A 23,156-nucleotide genomic window follows, 5' to 3' on the forward strand; every position below is an offset into this window, starting at 1 on the left:
GTATCTCTAAGCATTGCAGTCCCAGAATTAATGGAAGAATGTGTTTATTTATTCCACACAAAGGAAAGCAGTGTTTGTCTGGATGTTGGTATGGCAGAAATGCAGGTTTAAATGTGTTTGTTGACACCTTGAATTAGGAAATTTAACCTGCAAAGTTATTTTTGTTCTTCACTGAGGTGTGTCAACCTCAGGAGGGAAGACAGTGGTGTAACTTGAAGACTTTGGTAACCAGCCAAGAGTTGCTTTCATGCTTAGTTTTAAATTGTGGAGCAGTACCGAAATTTTAGCACGAAAGTGGAGGGAGTGTGTGTGAATGTTCTACTTTCTTAGTATGCCATCAGTGTGATACTAGGATAGAATCTAATCATTCTTTGGTCTGTGTGGCTCATGCTGAAATTAAAATATCTGACTTGACGATTTACAGTGTTCTGCTATTTCATTTTCATTGCTTTCATGGCCTGATTAAACTATGATTTTTGTAAGGTGGCCTACTTTCTTTTTCTAATTTGTCCAATGCATATTGCCTGAAGTCTCATTTCCTGTAGTACATTTTTACAAAGAAAAGTGTAGTGTTTAATAATTTGTGTCATGCCATCCTTTTTAGTTAATACTTTTCATTAATATAATTTTAATGAATAAATAGAAATCTTTAAAAAGTACTATTTTCTATTTGGGGGGACAAAGCGGGTGGTTGTGGTTATATGATCTTCCTCATTAGGAAATAAAGACTTTTGATCTTTATTTCAAAATGTAGTGCCTGATGGATGGTCATTTGTAGATCTGTTTCTTTGTTTACCTTAGTCAAGAGAAATACATCTGATTTTAAATCAGATGAGCTTGCACTTAATTGGGAGTCTTTGTTAGTGTCTCTCACTGGATATATGTGAGTTGGTGCTGGGAACTGTTTCTATTTTCATGCCCTTGAAGGAGTTCAGATTTAAAAGTTCTGAGAAATTTAACTCTTGGATAAGGGGACACAGATAGAAAATAAGAGTTCAGACTGCCTGTTATTCAGAGACATGTGCAGGATGACTTCTAAATGACACATCCATGAAATTGCACTCCCATGACAAATACCTGAGGAGTTGTGAGCTTCAATCCTGAAAATAAATACACCTGGCTGTCCAACTGTATTTTAGCTATGATTTCTCTAACAGGTGATACTCCGACCCAATGGTATCTCTTTTAAGAGTGTGTCTAGATTGTAGATAACTTGATTTTGGTGCACAAATACAAAAGAGGAGGAGTCAGTAAGGATGGTATATTTTAACAAATCCTGCAAAAATTTCAGTTGATGTACAGTCATGAAATACTTCTAACAAACACAAAGGAGACATGGCTAACTGTTCAAATTCTGCCCTTAATAAAATAGAAAGTCTCTCCAGACCAGATTCATTGCTGAAAATGAGGGCAAAATTTAACCCAGAGGACATAATATACTAATTACATTAATAGTACTGTAAATTAAGTAAATATTCCATAAGTCTGATATGATCTGACAAAGGACAACATGTTATAAATTAAATTATTAGATGTTTGACCTTTCCAGTTTTTCAGAAAACTCCAATAGGATTAAAGGTGAGATAAAAAATGAAGGAATCATCTCGCTGTTAAATGGATTTATAATATATTATGTTTTGTGGGTCATGCTCTAGGTCTGAATTATGACAGCAAATTTGGAGAAATTGGCTTTTTTATCAAATGGCACAGTTTAGAACTTTTTATTATGTTTAAAATCAACTAATTTGTTTAAATAAAGTATTTTTATTAGATTTCCAGGATATGCTGCATTTGAATATTTGTTAGAGATAGCTTCTTTCAATATATCAAACCTCAGGATCTTAGTTCAATAATTAGAAAAATGAGCTCCAGCTTTGTAAGACAACCATAACCACTTGCAGTTATGGAAGAACTAGAGACATAATAGTGTATCTGTAAAATTAAGTTCTATAAAAAAAGTGGGTTTCATTATTTTTGCACGGCTAATTAAGTACTTAGAAACAGCAAAATAGAGAAGAGTGTTTATTGAAGCTTGTAGATATTTATTAGTGCACTAAAAAGTCTTAAGACATATAAGATTTCATATACTTTGAATAGCTCTGTGGTGGTTATTTATACATTTTTATTTTTCTAGGGTTCTCAGATCAAAACCAGAAAAGACAGAATACAATTTCGTCAGTCCAGCTAAATTAATTAATTAATAGGCTAAATGAAAATCAGAAATTTTCTAAATTATCGAAAAGTAAATGCTGCCTTTCCTTAGGTATTTTCAGAGATTGCAAAGCAACAGAGGCATTGGACAGCATGAAGTATGCATTGATAAAATGCAATTTTTATATGTAAGTCATAATGAGTATTCTGAACGTTGCACAAAATACATTGGGGGAAAATGCTGGTTTAGATTATTCGCATCAAAGATAATACATTTTGGGTAAATAGAAAAATGTGAAATTCTTACAGGGTTGGAGGGAAATTGTGAACCTCCTTGGTAAGAGGAGATTATTGTTAAGTGGAGTACTATACCTTTTAAAAAATACCTTTTGTTTTAAAGCCCTTTTTTAAGTTTGTGCTGTGTCTTCAGAAATTACATTTGATTTAGCTGCAGCCAAAATTGGTAATTTTAACATCATAATGCCATGGAATTTATCTTAAAACAGTAGCACCTTCCCTTTTATCATCAAACTGTCACTCAATTTTCATTGAAGTTTTATTTAAAGTACCGTCTGCTTATAATCCATGTATTTACTGATTTTATCTCAGATTACAGTTCTTGTGGAAAAGGATTGTAATGTGTGTAGCAGGTAGGAATGGCTTAAGAATTCTGAGATTTTAAAATAATAGGAAAATTGATTTTGTGGCTTAAGAAATCCTAGACACATTGTCCTAGAGGTCTTTTCCAACCTACACCATTCTGTGATTCTGTGCCTTCAAGCTGTTTCTAATATTGCCATTACTTCCTGCCTGTTCTCCTTTCACATATTTTAAGGTGTTTTCTAGGATCTGTCTCTTCTGAGAGCTTGGCAAATGCTGTATTGTTTAATGGATGTTAAAAAAAATGATGCCGTAAAGAATTCCTCCATCTTTTGTCCACTGGCTTTCACTTCCTTACAATATGGTTTGTCTGCTTCAGGGACTGCATCATCTCACCTGGTATGATAACCAGACTGAATCTTTTTTGTTCCAGTCTTGATCAGTCTCTTTTGAGGTATTCTAACATAGATTTTTGCATGAGGTACAATTATCTTCATTCAGAACTGAAGGAGTTCCTCAGAAACTTGTCTAAACCTTCTCTTTTGTGCTGCAGTGTTACATACAGTGGTGTAGCAGCCAGGTGTGTGAAGACTGCTGCTTGCACTGGTTGAGAGTTCTGCTGCTGTAACTTTTTGCTCTTTCATTCTGTCTTCAGCATCCCATTGTCTTACAGATTTTTATCCTGAGTTTACAGACTTCTAAAGCAGTGACTGTTACTTACAAACTATCAAGTCTTCCAGGTTTCTGAAATGTAGAATTAGCAGGTTCATTTACCAGTACCAGATGTTTATGTGGCACTAAGAGTAAGAAGGCATAATTTTGTAATTTGAGATGTGAACAGAACCAGTAGGTCTGGAGGTGCCTTGAGCAACATTTCCAATAGCCATTGCACAAATCTTTCAGGAATTCAGGGTGTCTCAGACAACCTAGAACATCTGTATCTTTGGAACACAATAGATGAAAAAAAAAGGGGACCATCTAACTGAGTCTTTTATGGAAGCAGCAAGGAGCTAAATACTCCAGAAAGAAAATTCCTCTTAAAAATGTTTTGTCCAAAGCATTACCAACAGGAGATCATTAAAGTGACTTAACAGTATGTAAATACAGTGGCCATCAGTAAAACTGTTTCTGATTTGGTGTTCCTATATCATGAGGGCTGAAAACAGAATTGTTTAAGAGGAAGGATCTCCACCCTGAAGAGAGATGTTCAAAGCTTGTCTGAGCACAGCCATGAGTAAAATGATGTAATGACAAAGTTTTTCCTGCTGGGAGCAAGGAGTTGTACTTGGTGACTTCCATGTAAAGATCCACTCCAATGTAATTTCTTCTTTGATTCTGGAAAAAAACATTGTATGACATGTGAAAGGAGTGTTTTTTTTCTTTGTTTCCTTGGTGAGCATCTTTGTAGTCACGTCATAAGGTTTTTCCATAGCTTTTTTAATACCCCTGAAGAACCCTACTTTATTTGACAGTGGATATCTGCATTAATGCAGTTACCTTCACAATACTTAATTTACCCTGAAGAACTATCTTGCAATTTTATCAGATGAAGGCAGAAACAGGATATTAAGAAAATTAGGGCTTTAATATTTCAGCCACAACTACAAATTGAAACTGAACAAACTTTGTAGAGTGGTCTTCTGCAACGTTTTTGTTCTCCAAGTAACTGAATAAAGGTACTGTTCATTTGATTGATGGAAAAATTTGTTGTTTGTAGATTGCCCCACAGAGAAAGGATCAATGTTGCTTGGTTTGTTAAAAACTATTCCAGTTAAAATCTAATTTATTAAAATTTATTAAATTTTTATTAAAATAATTACATAAAACCTAGGGCTTACTGCTTAAATTTTAAATCCGAATAAAAGTACTTCTGCAAAACAGATAAGCCTAGATGGAACTTGTGTAGTGTTAATTTGTGTAATACATTAACAGGTGACAAATTGGTAGAGCGTTCCAGTCACACTTTGTTCTGAGGTGCGCAAAAATAAGGAATGGCATGGGGCTGCACAGTTCAGAGTATGTTTACTCTTCAAAGAGGCAATTTTCTGACCAACATATTTCATTTTTTCAACAGAGCTCTCATGCTGTTGACATCTGAGCATGCTTTCACTTCTCTTCCAGCACTGTGTTACTTATTCACAGGTTAGTCATACATGGCTTAGCGTGAAGGCTGAAAGAAAACAATTCTGAGATCAGAGGACTTCAGTCTTTCTACATCATAAATAAATGTAATGCTTCATTTGGCTGGTTTTTTCATCAACAGCCAACAATCCAGAACAATTGAGCATATGGCAGAGGGATAATATAAACTCCCAGTTAGAACTAAAATCCTCAAATAGTCTTCATACTTATTTATATAATTATTTTTTCCCATGGGAAATCAGATCTCCAGAATTGATTGTTTATTTGGAAACTTGAGAAAATAGCACATTAACTACCTGTGTCAAAACTCATTGCTGGATGTATTGTACCTGTTCATATCTGCCCACACAAATGCATATTTATTTTTGGCTTGTGGGTAAAGAACCTTTTGAATGTACTATCAATGCTGGGAAATATTTTCATTAGGAAGAGTCAAAGCCTCTCTCTCTTTTGTTGAAGTGCATGGTTCGTAATGGAAGTAAGGAGTTGGGATGATCATGAGCCGGCATACAGAGGCTGCCAGAAATGTTACTTATAAATGTTGCAAAGATGTGACTGCCTTTTTTTTTTTTTTTTTTTTTTTCCCTGAGTAACCAGTGTCAGAACTGTCCAGAAAAGAGTTTTTTTTTCCAGGACAATTACAATTCGATTTTTAAATATTTTCACTCATTTTTCTCAAATATATGTAGGCATTAAAAAACCAGCCAATTTTGGCATTCCTGTTTTATAATGAAAAATAATTTAAGAGCCATTTTTGCATTTAAAAAACACCTGACAACAGTACTTGAAGCATGTTTTATGACTATTTTGTAGACCATTTTTGCTTTGGATAGTATTTCTGGGTTTTGATGGTTGTTGAACATGTTGATTTAATGGATTTCAGCTGTCACTTGCTTCATGTGTGTCTGCTGGGTACATAAAATTGCCTTGTACTTTCAAGTGCAGTGTTGCAAATTCAGTTTTTTGGAGAGTTTAGAGTTCTTCTCCCAGCTGATTTAAAAATATGATACTTATCTACAGAAACGTCTTCCCGGTCCTCTACCAGAAGCTGTTTCTTTCAGGCTAATTTACAGAAAGATTGAAGACAGTGAACAAAAGAAAGGAATTATTCCTGATCTCTGTTTGAAATGGCCTCTGACTGCATTTGTGTTATTCATCGAAATATTTGTACCATTGCAGTTTTTATGTAGATTACTAGTTACAGCAGTAGAGCTACAAGATTATACTTCATACTCCTGGCAAAAATGTGAAGCATTTCCAATTTTGATACTGTGTTTACTTTTTTACATTGTGGAGGATTCTGCACTTACCTCCGACTTCCTCATTTCCTCTACTGTTTCCCAGTCTTTGCATAGCAACTTCATTAAATTTTTAGCCAAGAAATACACTGTAGATCTTTCTGTACAGCTTGACATTGCTTCTAAGAAAATAATTGCTGGAGGTCTTAGTTGGATAATAGAGAAATTCCAAGTTAATATAGTTGTACATAAAAAACATTTACAATGAAAGGTTTTGGTTTTATTTTCAACCAAAGTAATAGAGTCCATGACAGTGGCAGTGAGCTTCTGAAATATTAACCTCTGCTTTTTCTGAAGCTCTCTTGCATCAGTATCTCATTTTCTACAGTTGTCATCTCTGAATGCCCTGTGGTTCAAATAAGCATTTTTGCCAGCATACACAAGTTACATACACAGGTTGTCTACTGAAAATGCATGTTTGTTTACCTCCTTGCCACCTTCTCTCTCACTGCATTCCAACAAAATGTAGTTCCTAGGAATATGTGAAATCCTAATTTTTTTTGACACACATTGCTTGAATTGCTAACATTTTTTTTAAAGATAAAAGTAATTACTACATTTTTCGTTCAGTGTGTGAGTTACAGTATGCCCACTAGATGCCACTCTAGATAGATGTAAAGACAATAATGGGTGAAACTCCACTAGTGCTCCTCTGTTGTTTCAGGTTTATGTTTTACTAAGTGCTTTTAGCTGTGAAATGCTGCCTTCCCTTCATTGGGTACCAGCTGATATAGCTTTTAAATGCTGTTTTAGCACTCTTGCAGGTATTCTTCAGGATCTGAGAGTTGAGTACTTACAAATTACCCCAATTTTATTATTTCTCTAATTGTAGGAGTAATTGCATTTTTCCAGAGCAACAGATGGCAAAGAGAATTTCAGTATTTACATCCAAGCTAGAAATCCATCGTTTTAATAGGAAAATTGAAAGTGGACCTACAAAAATGAAATTGGAAGGAAGTATACTCCTTTTTAATCCATTAAAATTTAAGGAAGTGTAGGTTTGATCTTGGATAAAAATGTGGGAAACATGGTTTAACTTTCCAGTATAAAATATTTTATATAAGAGGTACATGATAGAAATTTCATTTTATTTTTGTCTCATAAAAACATATTTCTAGTCATAAAATTGGACAATCATGTAATTTGTTAGTAAGTATAGTGTTACCATGTTTTTTCTTGCTTATTTATTTAAATATTAGGATAACTTTGTCCAAGAGTAATCTGTTCATAGTTAACAAATTCACTATTGGAGTATGTCTGCTGTATTTCTTACCCTGTTTCATAATGATGTTTTTACATTGGACTGGCAACTCTGTCAGGTTGTATGGAAGATGGAGAATTTTACACTGGCATCTGTATATCTTAACAAGAAAAACAGAGGAACAGCTGGTGATGTCAATATATTTTTACGTAATTTGGGATTGACTGCAGACAAAAGCTGAGCAGTGAAGTTGCCCAGGCCAGCAGATCTTTAGGGGTGGTGAAGACAGTAATCCTGCTGCTCATTTTCCATGTGCCAAGCCAGGGTGGCTATGATGATCTCCTGCTGCTGTTGAACAGGGGTTGCTGTTGAAGGTTGACTTCACTGCTGACATTGGCTGTCAGCTAATGAGAAACCCTTGAGCCACATCCAGCTGCACATTTCTGCATGGTACTTATTTAAGTTTCTATCTGCCGCATTTTTTTGTTGAAGCTGAAATAAGATTTTTCTGGAAACACTTTGGTGAGATAGCGCTACTCATAAAAGGAGATTTAAGTACTTGGACAGACCAGTAACTATTGCCTGCTCCACATTGCTGGGTTTTGGGTTTTTGTTTGTTGTGGTGGTGTTTTATAGAGGGTTTTGTTTTGTTGGTTTTTTCGTGGTTTTTTTGGGGGGAGTTGTTTTGGGGGTTTTTTGTTTTGTTTGTTTGTTTTTTTGAAGAGCCACACTGTCTTGCTTCATTTGGCAAAGTTCCTTCAAATTGCATCTGACAGAAGGTCAGATCCCCAATGCTGGTCTCTTTCTATACTCCTTGTAATCCTATCCCTACTTCCAGTGAAAATACCATAACATGAAACTATCTTTTACACAAGAAATAGCGCATCCTGTTAAAGTTTTTTTTCAGAACAATAGTTTGACCATATGATCTTGTGATTAATTAAACTGATAAAAAATATTATGTCAGATATGTTCAATAAAGGAAGAGAGTGAGCATGCAAAGGAGTGAGCTATCATTAGAAACAGAAAACCAGTTTAAGACAAATTTTAGAGGATAATAAGCAGTATTGTTGGAGGAATTTACTCTGGCATAAAAATTGTTTTTGTCTGCTGTGACAACCATAAAAGTTGAATTGCCCTTAGTAATTGGATGAACAGAGAGATGAAATACAGCAGAAAATTAAGCAGAGATTGATAGGTCAAAAATTAATATCTTCAAATTTTTCTAAATCAGTCAATCATAGTTAATTAATTAAATCATTATAGCATTTTAGTCTGTTATGGCAAACTGTATTTCTTTATACAGACAGATAAAATTTATTTGAAAATCTCTAGGCCATTTTTCAATTTCTACAAAACATATGCAGACTACAGCTATAAATGACAGCATATCAAAATGTCAGTTTACCCTCCTTAATACAATTTGCTTCAATTTCCCTTTGAAATAATTTGCAAAGGGTTTATAAATACAATTTCATGGTCACCTAATCTGTTGGGAAAAGCATGGAGGGCCCAGAGCCAATGTCCTGTGAAGACAGTGTGAGACACCTGAGCTTGTTTAGTCTAGTGAAGAAGACACAATACTTGCTAACAAGTATTTCTGGAGTTGCAGGTGTTCCATGGAGGTGGACCATATAACAGATATAACTATACTAGGTAGTTCCCATTGCCTTTTCTTAAGGTCTTGTTAAGAGAAGGAGTCTATATAAAATGTTGAGAAGAAAATACCATCTTATTAACAGCTTGTCTAAGGAGTTATGTTTTATGTTCAGCTGTGTTGACATTAGAGTTTCTTTCCTTTCAGAGTGAAATCCTGGCACTGTTGAAATCAATATGAGTCATGAGAGCTGACTGCATGAAAGCAAAGTTTTATTACTCTGCATTAGTTTCCCAGTATATAAATTCAGCTATTTATTTTCATGCACTACAGCAACATGCAATAAAGTTTAACAGACCAAGTCATCAGCTTTTGCTACAAAATTTAATTAGCTTACTATTTGGGTTTTTTTTTCCTTTTTTGTTTTATGTTTGTTTTGGATTTTTCAAGTTCCCATTCATGTTTATGTTGGCCTCTCTAAAATGCAAATTAATGGAAGTAAATATACACTTGCAGCAAAAGTTTCTGAGTTATCTGACAGATTATTGTATGGCTCATCAACAGCAGAATCTTCAGGATTCATGTTCTTGTCATTCTCTGGAGTTCCATTTTGTGGTGAAAGCCTTTTCAGGGGGCTGCAGCTATAAATAATAGTAATAGTAAAAGGACTAAGTTAGTTCCTGTGTTACAAATTGTATTTGCTCTGGCTCTGTATTAACCACATCAAGGGAGCCTAAGAGTTCAGACTGTAACATTATTCTACAATGACAAAAGAGTTTTAGAATAGAAATAACTGTAGGCTTTGCTGGTATTTCAGCTATATTGCAAAGTGGTTTCAAGAGCAGCCAAGGAATTAAAGGCCAATCCAGTGGCGTTGTTACCAAAAATCAGTAAAAATAAATGTAGCCCCAATGTAAGCATTAAGAAACAGGCATTTTTTATTTGACAAGATGCATGAGGGGGTAGCTCCTCCAAATACTGTGCATGCTGAGTACAGGATATTTTATAGACTGTATTTTATATATACATATTCATTAATTTTCCCAGAAAAAAACATACATATGATAATAATTTCCCCAAAATCCTTGGCATGTGGTCCCTCCCCTCTGTACATGCATTCTTTTGTCCTGGGGTTCTCTTTGGTGGTACCTGCTGGTCAGCAACTCCAAAGTCATACCTAACTGCCTGGTGAACTGGTAAAAGTTAACATAACTAGGCTGGCTGGTTGCTTTACAATTTTCCTTCCTACAGAATAAGTGTTGTGTTCTTCCATAGGCTAGTGGGTTCTGAACAATAAGCATTGTATTAGTCCAGGTGCAAATAATTCTTCATCTGGCAACAATGCTAGAAACAAAGTTAACAATTTACAGTTTTTAAAAATTCGACATCATAAACCTTTGATATTGACAAAATAGTCTCAGCTTTTAAATTTGCTTGCAATTATTTTAAGCTGATCTCTAAGTATTGCTGAACTCTGTATTCAAAATTTGGGAAGGCAAGTAAAATAAATAATGTTCTTAAACCTTTAATTGGTTGCCTTGTGGTGTTGCATATTTCTCTACCATTAATTGTATGCATTTCAATAGCCACCTGTATGTTGGCCGATTGTAACTGCATATTCAGATTTTGCAAATAGTCCTGTTAAAACTTTCATGTTCATGACTAGTGTTTTAAAGAATACTTACATGCTTAATTAGCTGAATTTGCAAAAGGAAGATGCCTCAATATTTAATTTACTGTTTGCTTATTACTTTCAGTTTAATTAATTGGATCTTATATATTGTAGGAAAGTGCAAAACAAGAAATGGATCCTTTTGCCAAATGGAATGAAAACACATGAATTTATTTAAAAAAAAAAATTCATGACCACCAAAATTCTGCTCTTTTATATTCCAGAATCGAATGGAAGAAAGCAAAGCACTCTTTCGGACAATTATCACATATCCATGGTTCCAGAACTCTTCAGTTATTCTGTTCTTAAATAAGAAAGATCTTCTGGAGGAGAAAATTATGTACTCCCATCTAGTTGATTATTTTCCAGAGTATGATGGTAAGTATAATGACATCAGAGCTCATTTTCTATTTACACTGTAGTACTGGCAAATTGTGCTAGCTTTGACCAAATGCTAGACAGATAGATCCTTTGGTATATTCCTTTAAAAAATACTAAAAAAATGTAAAATATGATTGAACTTTTGTGGAATTTTTAGATTGCTAATATTTTGGTTTATACTGCAATGACTCGTGGGTGGGATGACAGAACCTCTATTGGGAGATTTTGACTTTTACATAAGTATTGTCATATTAGTAGTGAACCATTTTCTGTCATTTTTTAAAAGTTAGGGTGAAATACAAGAGTTAAAAATAAATAGAAGCATACTCCTTAATTGTACATATAGTCTTCTATATTTTTGGTGTTTGCTTTCATGTAAGATTGAATACCTAAGGAGAAGTGCCATAAACTCTCTGTAACATTCAGAGAAACAAGCAACCACCCCTTCTACGCTTTTATTGTACCTTTTAAAATTGTGTTTTAATTTTACATTGATTATGTGAAGGTAATATGTATGTCCATAAAAAAAAACTGTAGGCTGTATAAGTGTTTCTATTAAAGCTGTACTTTCAGGAAGTTCTCATGAGGGGAAAAGCTACATATTTTGAGGTAACTGAGTGGAGGAGGCCTTGATAACAGAGAAAAATCAAACTCATATAATAAGAGGCCTAAAGAACTAAATGTTCCTTTTTTTTAAAGAGAGAATCAATTTTGTCCCCACCAGAAAGAATAGCTGATTGGGAAGCTGGGAAAAAAATTAAAACTCTCATGTTCAAATATGGAAAGTAATAAGGGGAAAGATATACTTCTTGTTTTCTGTTAAAGAGGACAAGAACAGTAAAAAGCCTGCAGGATCAGATGACACTATTTATGAGTCAGTGTAAATTTAGTTCCATAGTAATGTACAGAAGAGAGCTGGCAGTTGAATAGAAATATGCTTGTTCTTTTGAATTTACTTTGTGTAACAAGTTCCCTAGATCACATTGCAAAGGTGAGTAGTCCCTACAGTCTGCTCTGTTACCTCCTCTCAAATGATGATAAAGCCTGTGTAAAATGCTTGTCTGGGAAAAAAAAATAATTCAAACAGTTCAAAGAAACTTTGTTTCTCTTCTCTGTTGTCATTGGTGAGGGGAAAAGACCATTATGGACTAACAAGGATGTGGGAGTCAAGACCTGCAAGTCTTCAAGAATCTTTTGTTTCCTAATTCTGTAGATCTTGCAGGACCTAACTCCAGAGAAAAAGTTACAGTATGATATGATTACTTCTGGTGGCAGGGTGGAGTCTGTGGCTCACAGAGGTCACCACATGGTCCCCTCTTCTACCCCCGTACAATGGGGCTATGGGAAGTGGGAGATATGAGGAAGGTATCAAAAATAGGTATTTTAATGCTGGGTTGCTTCTCTCACCTTCACAAAGTAGCTTAGGGATGAGAACTGCTGTCCAGGGTGGCAAATTGGATGGATTAAGTTAAGGAGTTCTGCTGCATGGTGCATTAGTAAGAGCTTTGAAAGGGAGGCCGAGCCATGCTCCTAGGTCAGTGTGTCCCATGAAGCCACACTTGGTATGCTAGTACTAGGCAATGGACTCACAGGCTGGGAGAGGGAGAGAGGGCAAACACAAAAAGAGGCTATAGTTTGGAAAAAAAGAAGAGAAAAATACTGATGAAGCACTTGTTACATAGATATTCATGGTATCATATAGAGCCATTCGTTGAAAACTTCTGATTAAGGGAGAGCAGTGGGCAAGAAAGCTACTAATTCATATGATAGTTCTTTTCTAGAACCACTTTGCCATCTGAATTTAAAATTAACTCACTCAATTTTTTTTAAGTTCCTGAGATCATAAACATACTTCTCTCTTCTTGAACCTCAGTCAGATAAAAGTTTAGATAACATAAGAGTAGAGGTGTGCGAATTTGCGTGTATCTCTGAATAGGCCAACAGATCTTGAGAAAATGATGTGTGTAGCTACTGTGAAACTGTTTAACAAAATTCTAGGAAACTGTCTAAAAAATGAAGTGATTTATTTTGCAGAAATCATTGTCTTTGGAAGCCCAAGAATTTTCTTCATAAATACTCACATATATATGTGCTATTGTGAGACTTAATATTGCTGCTCTTTATCTATAATAGAGTCTAGTGACCAAGCTAAAGGCTTGAGCCTGTTGTGTTTTAGAAGCTGTAGAAGTGTTGGACAGTCCTCTGTCCTGCCTCAGAGAGCTTATTATCTTTTTATATCCCTAAATCTCAGAAAATGTGTAATCTATGTATGTATGTACATATATGTACATCTGTTCATGTGCATACACCCATTTACTGCCAAAGCTTACTCCCTCACCACGCAGATTTGCAGCGCACCAGAAAGTATGTGCTTTCTCTTCCATACATTGCCTTCCTAAATTTTACAGTTACACAATCTGGAAGTGTTACAAATTTTAAGCTTGAAGTATTAAAAATAAGGTCTGTTACCAAGTTTTTAAAATGTCTGGACATGTACTGGGCATAAAACTATTGATTTTATAATTACTGAAGGACAGAGCTACACCATAACAGCTGGGTGGAGGTATTTGTCTTGCTGTGTAACAACAGGACAAATGAAGTGAATAGGAGGAGGTAGCAGGGCAGAAAATGTGTGTTCTGTAGAAACCCACATTTCAGAAGCATGAGAGCAAGGGAACAATGACTTTTGGTGGCAGCACTAGAAAATGGAATAGGATTCACCAGCATGTGGCTTATGTTCTTGCTTCTGGACTGCTCTTTTGGCTGTGAACATGAATGAATCCTCACTATTCGAGGCTGGAAGTAATTACTTTACCTTCTGCGATCTTTTAGTTTAGTTTGGTTAGATTGACTGCCCTTCTGAGAGTTACAACTTTAATTTAGATCTGATAGGATCATTAGCATACATAATTTAGATATCAGATAAAATACTAGATACTTTAAATTGGTTAGAACATGAGCCTTTTACAGACAACAGTTTCAGCTGGAGAGCAGCTGTGTATTTTATTATCACTTAAAGTAAATTAAGTTCTGTTGATGACAGTGTCAGACCCAGTTCAGGATATGATTTCTCTGTGCTTCCTCCTAAAATCCATATGGAACTAGTAAATTTTGCAGTGCTAAAAAAACTGAAGTATAATTTAAATATAGTATGTTTAGACTGAACAGTCACCATTTCTACTAACTTTTAAAAGATTTAATTATATAGCTAATTTTTTTAAAAGACGGTGATTTATCTTGGTGAAGAAAAGATAGTCAGCAGTGAAAGAGCAGCTCTGACTTGGTGGACATCTGAAATTTCCTTCCATCTTTATTTTTAATAGTTCCTACCACAAGGAATACAGCCAGTATATGATACTATTGATTAGTAAAAGGTTCCTCATCTTCTTTTAGGTGGGGATCACAGACAAAACCTTCCTTATTTTCTTTTAAAGAAGTGGAAATATGAAGTAGACTTTAAGAAAACTGAATTTTTCTTACAGGACCACAGCGGGATGCACAGGCAGCACGAGAGTTCATCCTGAAGATGTTCGTAGACCTGAATCCAGACAGTGACAAAATTATCTACTCTCACTTCACATGTGCTACAGACACAGAGAACATCCGCTTCGTCTTTGCTGCTGTCAAGGACACAATCCTACAGTTAAACCTGAAGGAGTACAACCTGGTCTAACTGTACCTGGGGCGTCCTCCAAAACCAACTTTCTGTGATTTAAGACATACAAGAGGGACTGTATTATAATCTGTGAAAACAATTTGCATAATACTAATTTATTGCTGGCCTGGACTCTGTGAATGTCCACAGAGTTTGTAGTTAATATTACAATTTTATTTAAAGTATGTGGAGGAAAAACAAAAGATGCTGAAGTACATTCACAGCACATTTCCTCATTTTTTAGGCAAAACCGTGTGACTCAATGTGTTTCAAATTCTCAGTCGTACATTTACAAAGGATAGCAGTTTTTTGCTATTGAAGCAAAATCAAGCTGTTTTCCTCTTTACCTAACCCTTTCTCTACCCCTCCTTTCCTACTCCCCTTATCTTTTAAAAGGTACAATGGCCATTTTTTACCCCCCAGTTGCATTCCTGCGTGAAATATTTTCTGTTGAATTATTTGGTCAGGAAAACACTATCATCACAGTTTTAAGTCATCAGTCATCCTAATTTTATAGTGTGTACTTTCTTTGAAGGATCAAAAAAGTATTGATACTGTGATTTTTAAATTCTTTACATGGGTGTCTTCATTCTGTCTTCACTTCTGAGACTAGAATATTGGGAATGCAAAATAGAATTACAGTTGTCTAAGGATCATAAATGTAACCATAGTTTTACAGTTAAGAAAGGTGCGCAGAAGACAGTAATGAAGTAATTAAGACACAATCTGGGATGTACATGGAATATGTTAGAACCTCTTTTTAATTGCCATGTGCCATTTTTTCTCTCTTCTTTTATTCACAAATGCCAAATAGAAAAGTCATAGACACTACATTTTCCCCAGTGGCTGCAGCCTGAAACAATGTTTTTCTCAGTTGTGTGGGGTGTTTTTTCCTAAGTTAGAGCTTTTTTAAATGTTCGTTTTCCACAGTAGAAAAATTATTTTTATTGTACAAAATTCATGTTGCCAAATCTGGCTTTTTATAAAACCAATGCGCTTGAAACATAAGATGCTGATTGAAATGCCAAATGGATGGGTTGGGAACTGACCTGATTGAATCAACTGCCAAATGATTAACACACACAGTTTCAGCTCATGTGTTCCCTTTTTTAGAAAGTGTACCATTTTCTAATGCCAAAACCAACATGTAAGTGAATATTCTATAAGGTGTACCATGGTAATTTCTTTTGTACCCGCATGTGACTAGTAATTTAAAGATAATGTAGATCTCTCATTTTGTAAGTCATGACATGAGATTGTTTTCTGTAATAATGTCAAGGCACCTTCAGTTGTGTTACAAGAAGTTATTGATGAGAGATCACATTCAGGAACCTTTTTTGATAAAGTTAATTGTTAATTGATTCACAGGCATTTGATAGGCTTTCATGCAAAAAAGCCTCTCTCAGTGTTCTTTAGAAGAGATTTATAAATGTAAATGAAGTAGTGAGAAAATCATTCTTGAAATTTAAATGTGCAATTTTTAACAACAAAAGTGCAGCACACATTGTTGAGCCTTTGTTCTGCAGCTTAGGTCGAAAGGTTTTTTGATCAGGTGCAAGATTGCTAGCAAGAAAACTCTGTGTAGAGTTCATACATGTAATTGGATTGATTATCTATGATGCCAACGGGCACTAGAGTGCACTTAACACAAAAATAGCTGCCACATAGCAGCAGATGGGAGGTGACAAAAGAATGGCTTATTAGTTGATTACCAAAGTTAACAATAAATATTAATGAGATATTTTTCATCTGAAACCCTCCCAAATCCAAAAGAACGATAATAAGAACAGTTGCTATTTTTTGCTCCCTCTAAAAACACCTTGTAATTTAAAACTGGTTGTAGGTATAGTGCAATTATGAATGCTATAATCATTGTACATACATATATATATATATATATATATATATGGCAGCATCCATATTGGCTTTGTAATCATTAATTTTTGGCAAATTGAATGTGCTGTATTGATATGTATCTATGTAATTGTATTGTATGTCTTATAGCTAATTCACATTTTAAATAATGTTATTTTATTTACTTTTTTAAGAGAGAAGAATGTAAATTTTGTCAGTTTCTTTCTGACTAGGGATTTGTTGTTGTTTTTATTTACAAAAGAAAATACTATAGTACAGAGCGGTACTAGCATCGTGCTGTATAAAATCATTTGCACATTCCTGAGTAGAAGTAAATTGGAGACACCAAGACAGAGATGATTCACACTCAAAACAGTGCTCAAATCTTGTCAGGGCTTTATACAGCTGTAAAAAATAATTATATTAGAAGAACTTATGCTATTATATCTCATATTGGAACATAAACTTTAAATAGAAATTTAATTTTTTATTTGACTGATTTGCATTAGGTTGCTTTCACTTTTCTGATACTTTTATTGGAAAAGTAAATTCAGAGGTATTTCAAACTGTTGTACCTAAGTACAAATGCATATATGCTGTTGCCCTAAAAATACCATGATAAAACACGAAACATCAGCTCAGTCTTTCAGAAACTCTGGAAACCTTCGGTATAAAAACAACAACCAAAAAGTCACTATTGTTAATGATTTTAAGGAGGTAAAGTGTTTTATTTAATTAAGCTAAAGCAGGTAGATCTAGATTATAAAAAGTGACACTGACATTTTGAATAGGGGATCAGAGCAGTGACTCTTTCTTACATACAGCTCAACAGAATTGGTCCTGATCATGCTATAAATGTAACAGAGCTTCTGTTTTTACAGTTCTGCTGTTGATAATATCCCTTTTTTTAATCTGGGAATACATTGCCCACACTGGATTCAGTGCTATAAATGGAACTGTAGGCAAAAAAGGGAGAAAAAAAAAAAAAAAAAAGAGGGAAAAGAAAAAAAAAAAAAGAAACACAACCAAACAAAAGGCCTAGACAGTGGTGTCTAACAACAGTTTGGGGTTTTTAAATTTTTTTTTTCCTTATGGGATATTGGATGGGTGAGAAGGAAATGTGGTTCCAAGTTTTGTATAAAAACAAAACAAGAGTTTACTCATGCTTTATAGTTATATTGTGATTGCAAAAGTTTTCAAGAGTGTGTGCCACTGGGCTATTTTCTGGTATTTTTTAGGTAAGTTGAACCTGTGGCAATGTTTAGATCATTTGAGCATGTTCTGGGAAAAAAATATTTGGCATGTCAAGGCAAGCTTTACATGAATCACCTAACACAGCATTGCAGTATGATAGTTTACAAAACATTTTCTTTTTAAATAACACAGCTGTTCCCACTTGTAGTATATTCCATTGTGGTGGTGGTGGTGTTGCTGTTGTTTTAATTGGTGGTTTCTACTATGCCTTATAGTGCTTAAGTCCAGAAGTCTGTGCCTCTAACATGAAGCTGAAGGCAAAAACAGAAGACAGAAACCCTTTTAACTTGGCCAAAATGATGTGTTTCCTTTGAATGTTTTAAATGGGGGAGGAGGGAAGGAAAATGTCCTGGGAACCTGTGTATTCTAAATGTTCACTAGCACAAGAAAGCTATAATATGTGTTTTACAGAAACCTGGAACTTGCCTTTTTCACAAATTAACTGTCACTGTCCTTACAGATGTAGGATGATGCAGCTAAAAGGACAGTTTACTTTTTATAATTCAGTCTCTTTTGATTGTCAAGGTGTATGGACTGTACTTTTTAATCATACTGCCACACGATTGTGAATCTCTTTTTAAAGTTTGAAAACGGAGAAGAGACTTTTAATGCTGGATAACAGTCAGAATTGACTGCATGATTTGCAAAAACTATAGGGGGGAAAAGGGCTGCATATAGATATTGCTAGACTCCCAGCCTTGAGTTGTAAGGTGCAGAAGACTTTCAGATAACTCAACCTCATGACCCTTTCCTTGTTAAACATTCTTCACAAAAGAATGAAGTATTAGGAGAAAACAAATACATGTTAATCCACATGAAAAAAATAAAATTTAGACATTTAATTTATTACATGTGCTGCTATTCTTGGAGCTCTGTGCATAGTTACCCTGCAAACTATTACATTAGTGAACTAATGAAGTGTTCACAGCATATTAACAAGGCCTACACATGACCTACCTCTAGTTAAGAGATTCGTACAGTAGCTATGTTTTGGAAAGACTGACATAAATAATTTAGAAAATTTAAATGTCCTGGTATTTAATTAACCGTGGTATTTTAGAAATTGACACTTTTACAAATATGGCCCCTCTTTTAACATGAACCATAAATTCTGGAATTTAATAGACATGAAACAACTAAAGCCTTTGCAGCTTGTTAGTTTAGTAGTCTTGCAAAACAATAGCTTTAGTTTTGAGAAGAGGAGCTACTGATATTTCTTCTGTTTTGCCTTTTGGTTATCTGTAGCATTTTGAGTTCTTTCAGTCAAACAAGACATTTTTCTACCTATTCAATACATTGGGGTCACAATTTAGATGATTAAAGAATTTTACTGTAGGTTTGCTTTTTCACAGTAGCCATGCTGCAGATAGATAGAGAACAGAGATTTTGAAAACAGTGTCAAAAGATACATCAAGTTTAATGTAAATTATTTGAAGTTTTTTTGCTCTCAGTATACAGTTTAAGCTGATTTCCTCATTTATGATGCTGCAGGAAATCCTTATTTCACCAGTTCTTAATATTTTTATTCTTTTAAGGAAGGAGTGTCAGATGCATTTTTAAACTTGAGTATTTAAAAATAATATTTGCTGTTCTTAAAGTGTCACTTAAATGCATGTATTGTGTGTTGCTTGAGGGATGGAAATAGTTTTTTTGAAAAACTAATATTGTACAGTTTCTGCCCCTCAAAAATGTTGTTGGTTAAAAATACAGTAATTTTGGGCCATATCTTCATATTATATCTTCATTCCTCGAAATTTAGTTTTTCTGGAACATTCAGACTTACTGTTCTCACAAAATGCTTCTTATTATGGTAAATGCTGGAGAGATATATTACTTCAAAATTGCTTTTTAATTATACATGCTCCATCATCATTGTCTAAATACTACAATTTCCAGAGTATCTTTCTAACAGCCAGATGTTCAAAACATTTAGGGTGTGTTACAGTGGAGAAGGTAATTGGACAGTATTATAAAAAGTTTGGGGTTTTTTTGGCTTGTGTACAATGGAAACTCGGAAGCATGGGAGAAAAGAAAACCTGTGTCTCAGGAAAAGGAAACTCAGACTTTGCAGACAGGAAAATTTCTTAAGGAGTTTTGGATGATTGCAGTACTACTGCAAGAGTAGTGTGTTTCTTAGGTCTTTTTGTTCACCTATGTCATGATAGGAGTAACAGAAAGAGGCCTATGTGCTACTTTTCAGGAATTTGACTCTTACGTGGTCAATAACCAGTGGATCTTAGATCATCATTACTGAAGAAACAGTATTTCAGGCAAGTTGCAAAAATTAGTTGGTTCTCTATTAAGTGAACGAAACAGTTGAGGTAAGAATCCTGGAGGGCAAAACATTTGCCTAAGCAAAGTCAAGAGTGAATGGTTCCTCATTTTTCTTTCCAGTTGTAGAATGTATGGGAGAAGGATCAGTCACTAGGGAAGGATTTGTTTTATGTCTTGTGTCTCAGTGAAGATAATGTCAACAAACTACAGTGTCATTGTGACCTTCAGATATGTGAAATAGAAGTAGAAACTATATCTGTGTGATAAGTTGTGCATACTTGTGATTAAAATCTTACATCAAGATGCTATGATATCTCACCCAATTACCAAGCACTTTGTAGGATATTGTCCCAAACATCTAGGAGTTCCAGAGTATTTTAAAACTGCCACAAAATACAGAATTGCCACATCCTCAGGAGCACACCTGGTATCAGTATCTGATACAAAGGTACCAGACCCCCTCTCACAGCTCATTAGAATTAAAAGGAGCAACCCTCCAAGACCTTCTCTGATCCTGGTTTTCATCTGCTCAGAGCATTCCCTCTCCCTTATGTCAGTCCTGCTGCTTTGTCAATTAACTGGGTGGGGAAAAAAAAAAAAATCTTACTTTTGCTCTTCTTGCTTGGCTGCTTAATTAGTCTAATTTTCAGGGATTTCAGCCAGTTTGGCTGACCAATGGTTCCAAGCAGTACTAAGCTGACCAAGTGGAATGGGTAGAATTGTGTGGCCCAAAGGCTTAGAAATTAGGAAAAGTGGGAGTAACGCTTTCCTTCCTGAAAACATCGTCCTAGTGCTGTAGTTTCTAAACCATTCATTTTATGCACTATTAGATATTCTGGCTTGGAAGTGTTGCACTTTTCATTTTTAAAGGCCTTGATTGCATACTTATTCTGAAAGAAAAACAATAAAGGAATTACAGAACAAGGAAAATTTTCTTGCTCCCCTTTAAGAATCACAAGTTTCTGTATACATGGACTAAATGCAACTGTAGTCAGATGCCTGGTGCCAAGAAGTCAAACTTAGTGTTAGGGATGGAAAAATACAAAAATTGGACTTTTATTCATCCCACCAAAAAAAAAAAAACAAAAAACAAACCCCCCCCCCAAAAAAAAAAACCAAACAACCCAAAATTTGTTCTTTTCCAGTAAGCTCTAAAAAGAAAATGTTTTCTTTCTTATTTAAAATACTGTGTTGCTGGGCATGACATTTAAGGTTTACTGTGTCTTATCCAAGGCACTTCTTTCTCCATTCATACGTATTTAATATCACACTCATAAATTGCTTCCTGCCATCTAAAGAAAGTACAATATTGCTTTATGTATGTGCACTCTGAAATACTTTCTGATCCTTGTGAATTAAATTGGTCTGGTAAAATTCAACAACTGATGATGTGTAGTACAGCTGAAGAGGAACGCACTTTCTGCTTAATCTTTTTCCTACTGCTGTTTTGATTATTTTCTGGTATCTTTCCTTTATCCTGTTTGCCTCAAAGAGAAGGTTCCTTGACATACCAGATTCAATTCTGGTAGTCATTGCAGAGTTGATCATACTGGCTGCATTAAAGACAAATTGTGAATAAGAACAGCTGCAGAAGATTCCTGTAATCAGGGGCAGATACAATTAGCCTTTTGGGCATGCATTTCAGAAAACTATAGCACTATAGTTGGAATACAGTCACTTGAATGATGTAGTAAGCAAACACGGGCCAAATTTTGCCATTTTAATATGTCATTTTGCATTGTCAGTAGAGAGCTGTTTACTAAGATGTTGCTGAAAATTTGCCTTTTTTCCTGCAGTCCTGTATGAGGTGGTTAATGCAATGATCAGGCTGGCACTCAACTGAAGAGATGCATTAATTCAAGAATAAGTTCAAGATGTATTCTTGCAGAGACTTTTGCATAAGGTTACTTTATATTATGCTAACAACAACAACAAAAGATACTTGCATGCAGTAAATATTTACGATATTGCACTTTTATACATTTATTATAAAGAGGAATCACTCTCTCCCTAAAAATAAAATTCTGTTTATCTCACAGTGAAGTATCTGGAGTCTCTTAACAATTGTCAATTACTTGTGCACACAAGTGTGTTTATTGTATACTAGATGTTAATTAATCTGTTGTCACATGCTGCAGAATACTTGGTTTATTTCAATTGCTGATTTTGGAAAGGCAAAATAATGTTTTTAACAATGTCTTGGTGACTACTCTCCTCTCTTTTTTCATGTTTTTAGGAGAACCATCACAGTTACTGATAAGACCTTATTTATTTTAGCTCAAGAAATTAACTGATTTACTATTATTATAAAAGTTTTTTCTTTGAGTGCTTTAGAACTTCACTGTTTCATCTCACTTTGCTGAAGTTAAGCAACCTGAGTGTAATTGAGAGGCAAAAGGCTAGATATAAACGTAGTCAAATTTGATACTTCCTTTGCATAATAATCTTTTAATGTATAAATCATTTATATATATAATTTAACTGATGGAGCTATTCCTCTTGAAATGCAATAGGCTGTTGTGGTACTAAGAAGAAATCAGTTGTCCTCATCTTATATACATAATCATATTATTCAGATTCTTTACCAGATGTCGGAAGTGTTCAAATAATGTTATGACTAATACATGTAAAAACAGCTTAATTGATTTTCAGTATTATTTAATATGGTCTCTAGAAATCGTTGGACTCTCTTGTAAGAAGTTACAGAACTGGTGCTACAAGTGGAAGATTTTTGTGGTTATGGATTAAATAATTCTCTTTTGATACATATTCACATTTATACATGCTGATTTTATTTCTGCTAATACAAAACAAAAGCAACTCCATTGTAGATAGCAAAACATAATCGTCAATTAAAAGCCAGAAGAGCAAAACATTACATAGCTAGAAGGTAAATACAGGGCTTAATGATAGTGTAGATAGATGATAGTGGAAATGTAAACAAACACAACAAATTTCCTAACCAGAGAAAAGTTTGCATAAACTGAGAAATCATTTGTAAGTAGTTTAGTTGACTGTTCACTTGTTCAAGGTTAATAGGAAAAAAAACAAACTGGGTTTGAGTTACTTTACTAGCA

General features: G+C 34.6%; 1 protein-coding gene across 1 annotated transcript in view; it reads left to right on the forward strand.

The window, feature by feature from the left end:
* Positions 1-22,848, forward strand: part of LOC100230245 (guanine nucleotide-binding protein G(q) subunit alpha) — a 118,286-nt gene extending 95,438 nt beyond the window's left edge. Inside the window, exons 6-7 of the mRNA XM_002187065.7 lie at positions 10,886-11,039; positions 14,525-22,848. Coding sequence (XP_002187101.1) covers positions 10,886-11,039; positions 14,525-14,715 — 345 coding nt within the window. The 3' untranslated portion in view covers positions 14,716-22,848. The remainder of the gene's footprint in view (positions 1-10,885; positions 11,040-14,524) is intronic.
* The last annotated feature ends 308 nt before the right edge of the window (positions 22,849-23,156 follow it).

The sequence above is a fragment of the Taeniopygia guttata genome, chromosome Z (genome assembly GCF_048771995.1).
Source record: "Taeniopygia guttata chromosome Z, bTaeGut7.mat, whole genome shotgun sequence".
Classification (NCBI taxonomy): Eukaryota; Metazoa; Chordata; class Aves; order Passeriformes; family Estrildidae; genus Taeniopygia; species Taeniopygia guttata.